The 13,660-nt window shown below is 53.8% G+C and overlaps 5 protein-coding genes across 5 annotated transcripts; 2 read left to right on the top strand and 3 right to left on the bottom strand.

Moving 5' to 3' along the window:
- Positions 1 to 1,179: 1,179 nt before the first annotated feature.
- J4E86_005495 (uncharacterized protein) lies at positions 1,180 to 2,929 on the top strand (the record flags this gene model as incomplete). Its single annotated transcript, XM_051446029.1, has 2 exons — positions 1,180 to 1,427; positions 1,483 to 2,929. 2 exons carry the CDS (start codon positions 1,180 to 1,182, stop codon positions 2,927 to 2,929), a joined length of 1,695 nt encoding a protein of 564 aa, XP_051302796.1.
- Positions 2,930 to 4,011: 1,082 nt separating this feature from the next.
- On the top strand, positions 4,012 to 5,447 carry J4E86_005494 (uncharacterized protein; the record flags this gene model as incomplete). The annotated part of the gene is made up of 2 exons (XM_051446028.1): positions 4,012 to 4,268; positions 4,346 to 5,447. The coding sequence occupies 2 exons, from the start codon at positions 4,012 to 4,014 to the stop codon at positions 5,445 to 5,447; spliced, it is 1,359 nt and encodes a 452-aa protein (XP_051302795.1).
- A 381-nt stretch (positions 5,448 to 5,828) lies between these two features.
- Positions 5,829 to 7,037, bottom strand: J4E86_005493 (uncharacterized protein; the record flags this gene model as incomplete). The annotated part of the gene is made up of 1 exon (XM_051446027.1): positions 5,829 to 7,037. One exon carries the CDS (start codon positions 7,035 to 7,037, stop codon positions 5,829 to 5,831), a length of 1,209 nt encoding a protein of 402 aa, XP_051302794.1.
- A 700-nt stretch (positions 7,038 to 7,737) lies between these two features.
- J4E86_005492 (uncharacterized protein) lies at positions 7,738 to 10,757 on the bottom strand (the record flags this gene model as incomplete). The annotated part of the gene is made up of 5 exons (XM_051446026.1): positions 7,738 to 7,800; positions 7,850 to 8,791; positions 8,841 to 10,093; positions 10,261 to 10,624; positions 10,704 to 10,757. 5 exons carry the CDS (start codon positions 10,755 to 10,757, stop codon positions 7,738 to 7,740), a joined length of 2,676 nt encoding a protein of 891 aa, XP_051302793.1.
- A 995-nt stretch (positions 10,758 to 11,752) lies between these two features.
- J4E86_005491 (uncharacterized protein) lies at positions 11,753 to 12,814 on the bottom strand (the record flags this gene model as incomplete). Its single annotated transcript, XM_051446025.1, has 1 exon — positions 11,753 to 12,814. One exon carries the CDS (start codon positions 12,812 to 12,814, stop codon positions 11,753 to 11,755), a length of 1,062 nt encoding a protein of 353 aa, XP_051302792.1.
- Positions 12,815 to 13,660: the final 846 nt, after the last annotated feature.

Raw genomic sequence — 13,660 nt, 5'->3', positions numbered from 1 at the left:
AAAATCCGAATGTTGAAGACAGATGGGCGGACCCCCGAGTTTGTAACGGGTGCGTAGGATATCGCGGAGGTCTCAAGTAAAGCGACAGCGGGACAGGTTCCACCATTTATCTTCCGCCTCTAAACGGAAGGTGATCCTCGAATATGATGAACGCAGGGATCCCTCGTGCGGTTTATAGTGCGTCTCTTGTAAGGTCCAGGACTGAAACCCACGAGTCGTAGCTACCATGGTGGCTGCCGTCATTGGTATGAAGTGCCGACTGCAGAAGCCTACCCGACCATGGCATTCCAATAGCGCAAACTTTGTTAAGAAGTGCTGGCGCATATACGGTCGGAACCTAGCATCCTTCAGAGATGGCGGCATGTCATCCAGAAAGGGGTCTTGCCTTGTTCAGGCCGGTGCAGCGCAATGTGGGGTGCGGTCCGGTGTGTCATGGGCTTGCGAACGCCACAAACGCCAACCGAAAACCACGGTAAATCCTGAACAACAACGTCCACCATCCATGGCCAACGGAGGATAATTTTAGACTTTCGAGTATGTGACAGAAAGGGCGATGATGAGCATGGCGCAATGGCAGAGGCCTGGAGGCGGGCGAGCACGTGGAGCGATAACAGCTGCTCAGTGCGCACCTAGACATCTCGTTCGCTGCACGGCTGCCGAAATGAGGTTCTTTCCGAACGTACCAAGACGACGAACGCCCGCCAAGATCTGCACGCCCGCCGGTTCCTGGCGCCACACTGTGTCGCCTGAGGACGAATCCTACGGTTTCATGAATCTCAATCCTAGCGAGCAATCCGTCGTTGAGGGTCCACCCCCAAGCGTTAGGCCACCCGGCGAATCCCCCATTCATCGGTTGGCCCACTCTGCCCTGCAGTAAGTCATTCTCGCGTGCGGCCATCGATTCCCGCACGAGGTTTTCGCCGGCTTCCAGCCCAGTGCATGGCTATTCCTTGCATTGATATCGGCATGTGGCACAATGTCTCAAGTGGGCACTGTCGGCGCTGTAGCCTACAGAGGAAGCAGACATGTTCTAAGTTTTCTGCTTTGAGATGGTCTCCGAGATGAGAAGAATAGCATGTGGCAATGCGAAAACGATAGTAAGGGGAACAATGGCTATATATGAGGGTCGGGACAAGGCTCTTGGTATTCATCACTCCCATCAATCACTTTCAAGACAAGATGAGGCTCATCGACAACGCTCCGCTCTTTGGAGCCCTACTCCTTGCTCGCTTTGGAAGCGCCCAGGATTGTTACCGTCTGCCAAGCGATGCCGACTGGCCATCCGATAACGCGTGGTCGACACTGAACTCGACCGTGAACGGCAAGCTTGTAGCCACTGTCCCAATTGGCTCCCCGTGTCACGACCCGACATACGATGCCGACGCTTGCGACGCATTGAAGTCATCATGGCTCAACCCGCTGACACAGTAAGTGCAAGAGCTCCGTTTACATGTTGGGGTAGAACTCTAATACTCTTGGCAGCACCCCATCTTCCCACTCGATCATGCAGTCGTACTTTGCCAATCAGAGCTGCGATCCATTCTCCGATAGGAGCATCCCGTGCACTCTGGGCAACTACGTTTCGTACTCTGTCAAAGCTACCGAGGCGGAGGACGTCGTATCTGCTCTTGAGTTCGCCAAAGCTCAGAAGATTCGTGTCGTTGTGCGCAACACTGGGCATGATTTCCTTGGAAGATCTACTGGAGCCGGCGCTCTAGCCATCTGGACCCAAAGTCTCAAGAACATCGCCTTCGGCGACTGGTCCGATGAGCACTATACTGGCCCGTCGGTCACTGTTGGCGCTGGAGTGATGGGCAACGAGTTGCTCGAGGCAGTGCACAAGCAAGGCATGAGTGTTGTGTCTGGTGAATGCGCTACTGTTGGTCTAGCAGGAGGGTTTACCCAAGGTGGTGGACACTCGGTGCTCAGCACTGAGTTCGGGCTTGCTGCTGATCAGACCTTGTCCTTCGAGGTCGTGACTGCTGAGGGCAAGATGCTCACTGCTTCAGCAACCGAGAACGCCGACCTTTACTGGGCTCTCAGCGGAGGTGGTGGTGGCACATATGCTATCGTCCTCTCATTGACTGTGCGAGCATACCCGGCCAAGCAGGTTGGTGGTGCTGCTATGCAGCTTCTCGCCTCGTCCACCACCCCCGAGAAGTACGCCGCAGCAACTGCCAAGCTGATTGAGCTCTTGCCGGCGATGATCGACGCTGGTGCTATGGTCGTCTTCTTGGTCAGCACTCAGTACATCGTGATCAAGCCCGTCACTGTCTGGGACTCAACAGCTGCCTACGTCAAAGATTTTGTACTTGCGCCTTATGCCAAAGCTCTTACAGAGCTCGGCATCACGCCCCCGATCGTCTACAGCGAGCTGTCTTACCGCGACCACTTCGATCGCTACATGGGCCCTCTCCCACGCGGCGCATACGAAGTCAACCGATACCAGTTTGGTGGCCGTCTCATTCCCCGAACTGTGGTCGAGAACAAGACCGCCGACCTTGTCAAGGTCTACCAAGAGCTTGCCGCAGAAGGTGTCTTGCTTGCTGGTAGCTCAGCAAACTACAAGAAGCCCGCTGGAGTCGCCGACAATGGCGTACTGCCCGCATGGAGAGACGCCATGATTCAGCTGCAACTTATCACAAACTGGGATTCCACCGCTCCTTGGGCCACCATGGAGGCAGCTCAGCAGAAGATGACCAACGAGCTCATGCCTAAGATTGAAGCCATTACCCCGGGCAGTGGCTCATATCTAAATGAGGCAGATTTCCAGCAACCGAACTGGAAAGAGACCTTCTTTGGCAAGAACTACGACAAGCTGAGGGACATCAAGAAGAAGTACGACCCGAAGGATGTTCTCTATATCCTCAAGGGTGTTGGTAGTGAGGCCTGGAAGGTCAGCAAAGACGGACGTATGTGCCGTGCGTAGGAGGGTCGTGTAGTTGAATATTCTTGTACATACCACTTATTATTCTGGGCCTCACCCAAATTAAGAGCTTATGAACTTTTCCCGAATCCTTCCGCTCATCGATCCGTTCAGCGATGTTACTAAAGACCAGAGCGATTGATCCGAGGGGGGGCTTTTAGGCTGACTTAGATGCGGCAACTCAAGAAATGTTGCAATTGAGCGAGACAGGATGTGGCGTAGATGTGTCATTGTACATTGGAAGGAGACAGGTAAGGGCATCGCTGTCTCTCGATCCGATGTTGTGCGTCCGTGCACGATCAGGCCGCCCGGCTAAACCTCCACGTGACGCCGCGTCGCGATTTCTGGATCCTTTCATTCACCACATATTCCTGATACGACGCCGGACTTTTCATCATTACCCATATAGGATTTGCCTGCATAGTAAGCCATCGCACTGTGTGGGTCTTTGCCAGGCTGCACACATGGCTTTGCGAGTCGACCCTTGCGCCCGGCCCATGGCTGCCTGCAGCTTTCAGTTATGGGCATCTCAAGCTGTGATATCGGGATGCACTTCCCTCCTATATCTTCTCAGTGAGCTGCTGTATTTTTATTGGTATCTCAGCTAGCATTCATCAACTTACACTTACTTCAATTTTGCGCAAGTTTTGTCGCGTCATCTTTCTCTCGTATATCATACAGCAATAAGGGAACCGGGTTTCTTTTACCATTTTGTGGATGCCGTTTGTCTTCAAATCAACGGTCATTAACTGCGATCGGACCGTTCGGTCGTTGTTTTATCAGGGCATGTGAAGAGGTACAAGGCTTCCTTCACACCGCATTCAGGGCTAGCTAGCCGGGTCCAAGTCTGTCGGCATTCACTTCAACTTTGGCGTAAATCCCAACCTTGTGAATTAGTCACTTGCCTCGCACACCACGTGCTGCCTTATTTCTACACAATCTCCACACGCCTGAACTATTTCGCGCCCGGTACCGAACTCACTCTACCACTCTACCACGGCGCTCGACTTACCCACGAACGATCACCTTCGCAACCCTCTTTAACTGACAGGAATCCACACCATACTCTACCTACAACAGTAATAATGTCTAAGAGTTGCGTAATCTGCGGCACAGAGGAGAGCGAAAGCGAGCTACTTATCGAAGCTCCATGCCGCCGCCATTTGGTCTGCGCCGACGATCTCGCCAGCTTTTTCGAGAATGCGACAAACAACGAGAGTCTATACCCGCCGCAGTGCTGCGATGTTATGTTTGTGTTAGACGAGTATGAGGACTATCTGCCGTGGGAGGTTTCTTGGGCGTACCAGGTAAAACAGCAGGGCGAGTACACAATATTGGCAAAGTAAGTCCTAAAAGAAGGAAAAGCTGAACAGGTCGACGTGCGAGCAACAGATTTGAATTAAGCTAACACTTGAACAGATTCCGAACATACTGCGCAAACCCAGCTTGCGGGAAATTCCTATCCCCCGGAGCCCACGTCGAAGACCCCGAAACGAATATCACATATGCCATCTGCGAGGCCGAAGAGTGCGGAAAGTTGACCTGTGTTAAGTGCAGGACGTTGCTCGACCAGGGAACCCAGAATCACAAGTGCGACCAGAACGAAGACGATAAGAAGTTCAAGCAGACTGCGAACGAGAAGGGCTATCAAGAGTGCTTCGTTTGCGGCGCAACCGTGGAGTTGGCCGAGGCTTGCAATCACATTACCTGCGAGTGCGGCAACTCATTCTGTTACATCTGCGGCGAGAACTGGCCTGGAATGCACGGCTGCCCGCAATACGGACCCGCGGAGTACGATGAGGAAGGATACAACCAGGACGGCTTCCATCGTGATAGTGGCCTCAGTCGTGAAGGTCTCACTCGTCGTCAAGAAATCCTGCGTGCTCGTGCACTAGACGAGGCGCAGCGTCAGGCTGACGATGACGATGAAGATGACGAGGAGGAAGGTGATGCGCAGAATGATCCTGAATGGGAAGTTCTGCAACATCTGACTCCCGACCAACGCGCTATTGTCAACATGCTTCCTCACGGGGTCCGCGAAGACGCGTTAGATCAGCATCGCATCGAGTTGTTCGAAAACCAGGGCATTTTGTTCGATCAGTTCAATCCTCATCCTCCGCCTCCGACTCCACACCCTCAAGATAATGGTGAGGATGGTGATGAGGAAGGGGAAAACAACGGTGAAGACGATGAGGAGCGCGGCGACGACGAGAACATAGACGCAGAACATGGACCCGCTGTCGATGACTTCCTGCCAGATCAAGCGGGAGTCCATGACCCAAGGTACATTCTCGATGCAAACGGAGAATTGCAGATTACCCGTGCTATACCAAACGACCAGAACCCCCCAGAAGTGCTAGGAGCATTTCCCGCGGACCAGAATGAATTCTATGACTTCGCCAGCTCAAACATCCAAGTCGTCCCGGCTGACGAAGAAGCCGCCCAAGAAGATGTCCCCGCCACAGTCAGCCAGCCTCCCACTTCCGACGAAGCCGTCAACGACGACGCACCCGGAGCTTAGTAGCGCTACATCATCGTTGCCTGCGGATTTGCCCCTGGAACAACAGCCCATGTTATAGTACGAATAACTTGAACAGGTCTGCAGACTACACCGAGTTCTAGTTGGGCAAATTAGAAGACCCAAGGTCTACGTAGGCTCCAGGTTGTTCAATCTTTTCCTTGTATGAAGTGAGGGCATCGCTGTTTCTGGGTTTGATGTTGTGCGTCGGTGCACGACCAGACCACTGTGGGATAGTGTTGGATCGTAGGGATAAAGGAAATAAGGTAGTTGCTCGACATACACTTCATTGCGTTATTCATCATTGCAGTACTTTTGGTTCGTGTTCTCGTAGGGCCTGACGTGCCGTGTAATAAACGTGTCCACCCTCATCCTATCCGCCATTTACTTAACGAAAGTGTTTACAGGCAACCTGTACACATCGATCGTCCAGTACGGCCTCCTAGTTCCCTCCCACTGATCACTCCCATGCAGTCCCTTCGGCACATCGATATCCTCCCACTGCGTATCAAAGCCCGCCTCATACAGATCCATCTCAGCAACCTTAGTATAAACATCGTAGCAAATTTGGCGATCAGCTCCCAGACCATTGTACCACCCAAACTTTCCATCCTTGGCCAAAAGCGCAACCACATACTCCGCGAAGAACTCCTTGAGCGCCTTGTAATCCTCGGCAAAAGTATCGTAGTAGATCGCATCTAGCACAACGCCCTGCTCCACCAACTTGGGCAGAATATCCTGCCACCGCCCCTCGTGGATCTTGACATTGGGCTTGTCGTACCAGCCTTGCTCACGCAGCCGCTGGTGCACCTGCGGGTGCGCTTCGATAATGTGGTGCTCCGCGGGGTCATGCGTGAGAATCGCCGTATCGACAATACCCATTCCATGGCCTACATTCATAGTGCGAAGACCAGATTTGGGAATCAGAGTCTCGGCGTGGCGTTGCATAATTTGCGTTTCCCAGTCCATCATGACGGCGTTGTCAGATTCGTCAAGCAAGATACCCGGCTTGTAACGGAGTTGGGATTTCAGATATGCTTTGTTGTCTAGGGAGACATCGTCGAGGACCTTCTCTTCGACGACTTGTTCCACGGCTTTGGCGTCTTCGGCGGAGACCTTTTGCTTCTTGGCGGCGGGCTGCTCGGTGGTGTCTTCTTCGAATGCTTCCTCCACGTCGTTGTCGCCCATACCGAGGGCTTCTAGGCGCGCGAAGAGGATCTCAGCGCGAACACCGGCTTCGACCATCATCTCGTAAATCTTCTTTTGGCCTAGGCGGAGGGCGATGCATCCTGGTGTCTCGTCTTCCTTGTTGAGGTCGTTCCAGATGGCGCCGTTTTGGAGGAGGGTCTCTACGGTTTGAATTGCAGCATCGCCAGCCTCCTTTCCGTCTTCAGCCTTACCGCATGCTGCGATTGCTGCGTGTAGTGGTGATGTTGATACTGTTGCTGTGGGGTCTTGCACGTTTGCCGAGCCATCCTTGAGCAGGACGGTCAACGCCGGCACATCGTGACGCTCTGCCGCCGAGATGATGCGCTTGGCGAGGAGGATATCTTCTTCTGTCGCTTGTTCGGCCATCTTCAATTGCGATTGCATCGTCGTCGATCTGAGTTGCAGAATGACTGTGGGGTTGGGTAACTTTTTCCTGCAGGGTTCACGATAAGATAAGCGAAGACTAGTGCTTCACTGTGGCTTCCCGATGTGGCATGGACTGATACTGTGCTGTGTTTGGAACCTTGGAAGGCCACAGCTTGAGTAGCAAATGACAACGATGGTAGGTTAAAATCTGCACGAACGATACATGTAGTAACATGACGTTCGTTGGCAGCAAGCATGTACATATCTGTTGAATCATTTCGTGCTTCTATTGATGATCTAACCAACTAGGCTTCCGTCATAAGATACTACAAGCCAACGAAACACAGCGAGAAACACCTTCCATGAGTCTATAGAGATAGACGTATGCTTATTCAATCGCCACTTTCCTAAACACCTTGCTTCCATGCCATGCAAGCTATCCAACTCTGATTGTATCCAAGTGAAGGCATCTCCATCCGTCCCATCAAGCCACAGGTATAGATAGTGATGCGAAACTGATGATGCCAAAGCATAACGCGCGACAAGGCCCCGCAAGAAGTGGCATCGTGCGAGGCGGACATGTATATAGACATTAGAAACGAATTAAGGGGCGATCGACGCGACAGAATAGATCTGATCCCCAACGGGTGGCGGCGCTTGCGTGCTGTATGCAAGTCAATCCGATGCCTTTGATGCAAAAATGAGCCCACTATCGGGCTTACTTCATCATCTGCGAAATGTTGTTCCACTTTTGCTTGAGCGCTTCGTGCTCTTCGTTGATCTAGAAGACTGGTTAGCAGTGCCCAACATCGAACTAGGTTGCAACTTACTGTAGCCCATTGCATCTTGACATCGACCAACTCCTTCTCCATCTCGGCCATCGAGTCTTCTAAGTTGCGGTTCTCGTTGTGGACGACAATGTTCTTTTGCATGACAGTCTCCATTTCGCTCTTCAGCCGTGCTTCAACCTCGGCAGGTTGGGTGTCGACGATCTTCTGTAGTTCCAAGACCTTGGTCTTCAAAGTTTCGTTTTCTTCAGCGAAGTTCTCATTCTCGACCTTGGTCTTGATGAGCTCAGAAGCGACCTGGACATGTTCCATGTCGGACTGTTCAGCACGATGCTCTAGAGACCGGACCTTCTGTTCCAGATGCGTGACCTTGTCTTTCAGTCCATGAAGTTCAGTCTCGCGCTCCTTCTCTACGCGTTGCTGTTCTTTCCACTCAGCAGTGTATTGCTTGAGCATCTCTGGCGTGATCTTGACAGAAACTGCATCCTTGACGAGAGTATCAGCGCGGTAAATTTCCTTGTCGATACCGGCCGTCGAACCGAAGAAGCCATTCTCGAGAATGGAGTTGGCTGACGGAGCCTTGTCAATGTAGACATCGAATAGTCGCTCTTTGAGGAATTGTGTCAGGGTAGACATATCCTTCATACCCAGCAGCGTTTCGGCGTTCTTTTGCATCAGCACAATGCCGAACTTCAAGATCGCAGACTCAAGACCCTCGCTGAGTATTAGGTCGTAGATGCGCAAGACGAGCTGTAGCGGGAATCGGTATGCAAACAACGTAAGGAACCATTGCGTTGCGTAAAGCTGAGGCTTGACCTCTCTTCGGCGAAGGTGGCAGTAGAGAGCGGGCTCCAAATCTTCCAAAAGGCGTTCGAACTGGTAAAGATGCAGATGGAGTCCGGCCATATCAGCCACAAAGAGGTCGCGTAGACGATATTTGTTCATGAGCGTAACAAAGAGACTGAATGCTTCTTCCTCAGGCATCTACCGAAGTTAGTTAGGAGTGACGATCGCCAGGAACTTGAGACCTTACGTTGAAGAGAAGAGGCATAGCGATAAAGTTCATGCCTTGAGCGTAACCAACAGCGTCATCGTACAGAGCATAGGCTTTGCAGATGCCAAAGAGACCGTCTTGTAGCCCAGCTGCCATGAGGTACTTGGAGTAGCTCGTTCGGGCTCCGAGATCGCGCTTGATGACCTTCTCTAATTTCGAGATGGTGACTGCATTCTGCTTCTTCTCCGCCGCAAGCCTCGCTTGTACCTTGATGGGATCTTCGTCCGAGGTGAGTGATGGCGAGCCTAATGGCGCAGTCGTGCTGGCAGCTGTTGTAGCCGGGCTCGAGTAGTCAGAATGCACAGAAGACGAGGAAGAAGCGACCGAGTCCTTTCCGTTCGCACTGGCTTGGCCGGTGCTGACGGTGCTGTTCCTGACGCTCATGTATTCTTTGTCTGTTCCACGAGCGACTAGCTCCCTGTACATGCTCTCCAGCTCTTCGCTTTTACTTTGCGCCAGCACTTGCCAAATAACACCACGGATGACTTGAGGGATACCGCTGGCGATGGCGCGGTTCAGTTCTTCGGAGCTGGTACGCGCAATTGCGGCTGGGCCCTCGTTGACCACTGACTGCCATAGATCCCAATCGACAGGCTCAGCCGCGTCTCCTGCCGGACCAGCGGCGAAACCAGAAGCAGTACCGGGGGCCAACTTGGGATTTATTGTAGGTTGCTTTGCGAGCGCTGGAGGACTTCCTGGCTCTTCCTCAGCTAGAGGGGTGGGGCTGGCAATGCCGAGACCGAGGCCTGGTGATGCTAATGCTGCTGCTGGACTGCCATCTCCAGTTGTGTCATCCAGTGTTATGCCCGCTTCTTCCCTCATCCGCAGAATCTTGAAGCGATCTCGCAGGCTGCCCTGGCTTGATCTGTTCTTGGAGCCCATGTCTCCTTCGTCTTCGATCCTGCTCAAAGTGAGCTCAGGATTGCTGCCGATGGTTGCAATAGATGCCCCAGTATGACGTCGCTCGGCAGTTGTTGTAGTTGTGGGTGGAGACTCGGGCTTCTTGCTGGAACTATTCCTCGAAAGCCACGCAAAGGGGCCCGTGAGCTTCCTGGTCGTCGGTGCTGGCGCGGATTTCTCTTTCTCTTGTACAGCGGGCGGTGCGGGTGGAGGAGGGAATTTTACGGGTGCCATCGTGCCGGAAAGGCCTTGTAGGCCATTTGCGGAGCTTGTGGAGTCTCGAGAGTCTCGCGGTGGTAGTTTAGGGAGTATGCCGGCAGCCTTGGAGCCTTCTGTAGGGAGTCAGCTCAGGTTGTGCGCTCAGCATGCAATGGCGCATGACGCATTTGTAGCTAGGGAGTGAATGAGTGCGGGGCGCCCTCGCTTTTGAAGCATGATTCGCCGAGCATGCACACATCACATAGCCCTAGATTATGCCAAACAGAGTAGATGTACTCACCACTATCCAGCGACACATCATCCATGTCTGAGGTGACTGAGACTCTGTGTCCAGTCAAGAGTGGTGACTTGGCTGCCGGTGCAGTCTCGGTAGGGTTTTTGACGATTTCGGGTTCGCTCTCTGACTCGTCGCTGTCATCTTCGTCCTCGTCGTCGTCGTCGTCATCATCGTCGTCATCCTCCTCGCTGTCGTCGCTCTCCTCTTTGGGCAGTTTTGGCACTGCAGGGTTGGGGGAGACTGGTTTGCCGGCTTGTACGGTGGAGTTGGAAGACTCTCGCTGTAGGAGGGAGCGTGACCGTGACTGCGATCGTTCGGAGTGTGAGTCGGGGCGAGGGGTAATCTCAGAAGCGTCTTCGAAGTCGTCCTACACCGCCGCACGCGTGTTAGCAAACTCGCACAGTGAGGCTCTCCGCTGCCGCCAGGTTCAAACAGGCATTGCTTACGCCGTCTTTGTCGGAACTGTGTGAGCTCGTGGGTCTTTCGGTCTTGTCCGCCATATTTGCAAGGGTTGGCGGTGTAGGCTACTGCGGGTCGGTCGAGGGTATCTTGAAAGGCAGCTGCCGTCGACGTGCGGAACGTGTAGTGTGGGCGTGTGTAGAGAATAGAGATTAAGACGTAGTATGGCTCGGGCGTCGGGGCACAAGTCGGGAGGCGCGGCGGTGTTGTGGTGGTGATGGGGAATTAGGAGCGGGACAGCGACGTGGGTTGGTGAATTAGAGAGAGTGGAGCACGACCCTGGCACCCTGGCCGCGGCCTTGAACTTCGGGGAAGCCACTGAGGAGCCACAGCGACATCTCCACCCCAAGCCGTGACCAACAACGGCCGGCCATGGAAGACGAAGTCCGTGACAGTTCAGACTCTGACACGCTGCATGACGTCGCCCCCTTCATGCCTGGCTGCTGTGCATATGCAGCCGCACCGCCAGGCCAGCTGTTCACACAGCGCGCCGTGGTGGTACAAACAGCCCACCATGGCCTGCCATACATAAGGTTAATCTGAAACATGCACTAACGCCGCCGCTTGTTCGTCCTCCGCCCGCCCTGCGAATCGAGCCTTACACCGTCTGCCACACGCGACAGGCATTCGGCATTATTTTTGGTTTTCGACCTGATCGTCCGCGACTGCAAAAGAATCAGCACATGGCAAGACCATGGCAAGACGTCACTCAGGGGCCGGACGTCCGACGTTCTCGAACAAGAAAGAAGTCTCCTTTGTTCCTTCCTACCCAGCCACCTGCCGATGACGCTCCTTCCTCTTGTGCAACGGCCGCGTCTCAGCCCGCCATCTCTGCTTCACGTCAGCAAATCCGTGCCACGGGGGGTCTACGTCACGCATGCTGCAGAAAACCGTTTGAACAATAAGTAATGTGAAGTAGAATTGCAAAGTCAAGGTATATACATGAACATCAAGAAGGTGTCTCCAATCAAAGTTTCCAGCTCATCTCCTTCTCCCCGATTAATCTCATAGCCATTTTTGTCTCAGAAGCTCTCCCTTAGGCGAGGCACTGGGAGTAGAAGTCGTTCTGCTTGACGCACTTGGCAGTGCCCTCGCAGGCAGTTGGGCCAGTCCATCCCTGGCCGCCGCACTGGTACCAGAGCTTAGCGGCACCAGCAGTTCCAGAGGGAACAGCACCAGTGGGGGCAGCAATACCGGCAGAAGGCTTGACGAGAGTAGCGAAGGTGGTAGGGGCCTCGGGGGCAGCGCTGGGGATGGTAGCGTTCATCGAGGGGCGGGCAGGAGCGAGGGTAGGGAGAGCGGCAGCGCTGGTCTCAGCAACAACGACAGAGGAAGCGGCGGCGGCGGGTGAAGAGACAGGGACGGTGGAGTTAGCAGCAGGAGCAGATGGCTTAGCACCACCGGCACCACCGCAGGAAGCAACGGCGCCACCAGGAGCCTTGTAGGTGGTCGCGTCGAAGCCGTTGTAGATGTCGGGAATGTAGATGTTCTTGTCCTCAGCCTTGTAGGCGCCGGGGAGCTCAATGGTAGGTGTGCATGAGCCCTCACTGCCGGTACCAGTGATCTTGAGCTGCATGCAGCCAATATAGAACTGAGCACCGCCGACGGTCTGGGCGCTGTGAAGAGCCAGCATCTCCGAACGGAGTAAGTACTCGCCGCTGGCAAGACCGGTGGGGAGACTGAACTCGTGGGTCATGTTGTTCGCCCCCATGATCTCGTTGGCCCACTTGCCGTCGACTTGGTCGAGCTCGTCAATCTTGAACCATCCGGCACCGATACCGGTAGCCTGGGCAGCATCGTCGACGGGTCCGTAGAGCATGTGGGTGATAGGACCTGGGTGGCCGGACTGGTCCCACTGGACCTTGATTGTGTCACCCTCAGCGGCAGCAACGGTCTCGACACCGGAGGGGACCTTGGAGCCACCGACGTTGCAAACGATGTCGTCGCTGGTTACGTCGGTGACGGGGCTGTTGGAAGGTGGCATCCGGATGCCGACCTGGTAACCGGGGGTGACATCGTTGACCCAGAGCTGGTGAAGGTTCTGGTGAGCCGAGACGGCGGAGAGGAGAGCGCTGGTGAAAACGGCCTTGGTGAACATCTTGAAGTTTGAAAGTTATGTCGTCGGTGTGATATGTACAGTGACTTGGTATGCAAAGATATGCTAGTGATGCCTGATCACGAAATGAATGTAGTGTAAAGAATGAAGTTGGCAAAAACCGGAACGAGTGTTGTGCAAGAAAGGACTGGCCTGATGGAATGATGAGTTGGAGAAGTCAGGACGACGGCAGCTTTTGTACTCACCCCACGCAGATCTATTCCCTGTCTTAGGCGCCTGGCATGAGATTAATGGTTCCGGAGATCAGGACGAACCGCCTGGAATCCTCCATGACACCCGTTCACGCTATCCCAGCCACTGGCAACGGGAACGACATCGCCTTGACAGATGCCAAGAGGCGACACGCCAGCAGTACATCTAGATGAAGTGCTAGTCTGCCCTTTTTGGGCGTTGTCCGCGATGCTTGTTTATGCGACAGGCACCATCCGAGATTGGGTGGGCATGGTGGTGGAGAAGCTGGGAAGCGAGCGTTTCCAGTCTCGCTACTTTGGGTTAGCGAATCTGTTTCAACTGTGCAGCCGCATGTTTCAAAACACTGCGAGAGCGATTCGCTGGGAACACGATCCTGCAGCGAGTCGCGATGAACATGAAAACTTCGGTGTTCTTGTTGCCGAAGCTCGTAGACGCAGCTGACGGGTTGTGTGATATCCGGAGAAATTTCACAAGACAGCGTTGATGCAGTAGTCGACGGTTTGAAAGAAATAGAGTACCATGTGCTTGAGAATGCGTATGAATCATGTGAACGACTTTCATTGCAAAAGCAATCTACAGTTCACTACCTTTGATGAGGCTGCACTTCATGACGCGCTGCTCCGGCGCCTGGAGTGG

The sequence above is a fragment of the Alternaria arbusti genome, assembly GCF_024043155.1.
Source record: "Alternaria arbusti strain BMP 1465 chromosome Unknown scaffold_6, whole genome shotgun sequence".
Taxonomy (NCBI): Eukaryota; Fungi; Ascomycota; class Dothideomycetes; order Pleosporales; family Pleosporaceae; genus Alternaria; species Alternaria arbusti.
This window is presented reverse-complemented; position numbering and strand designations above follow the sequence as displayed.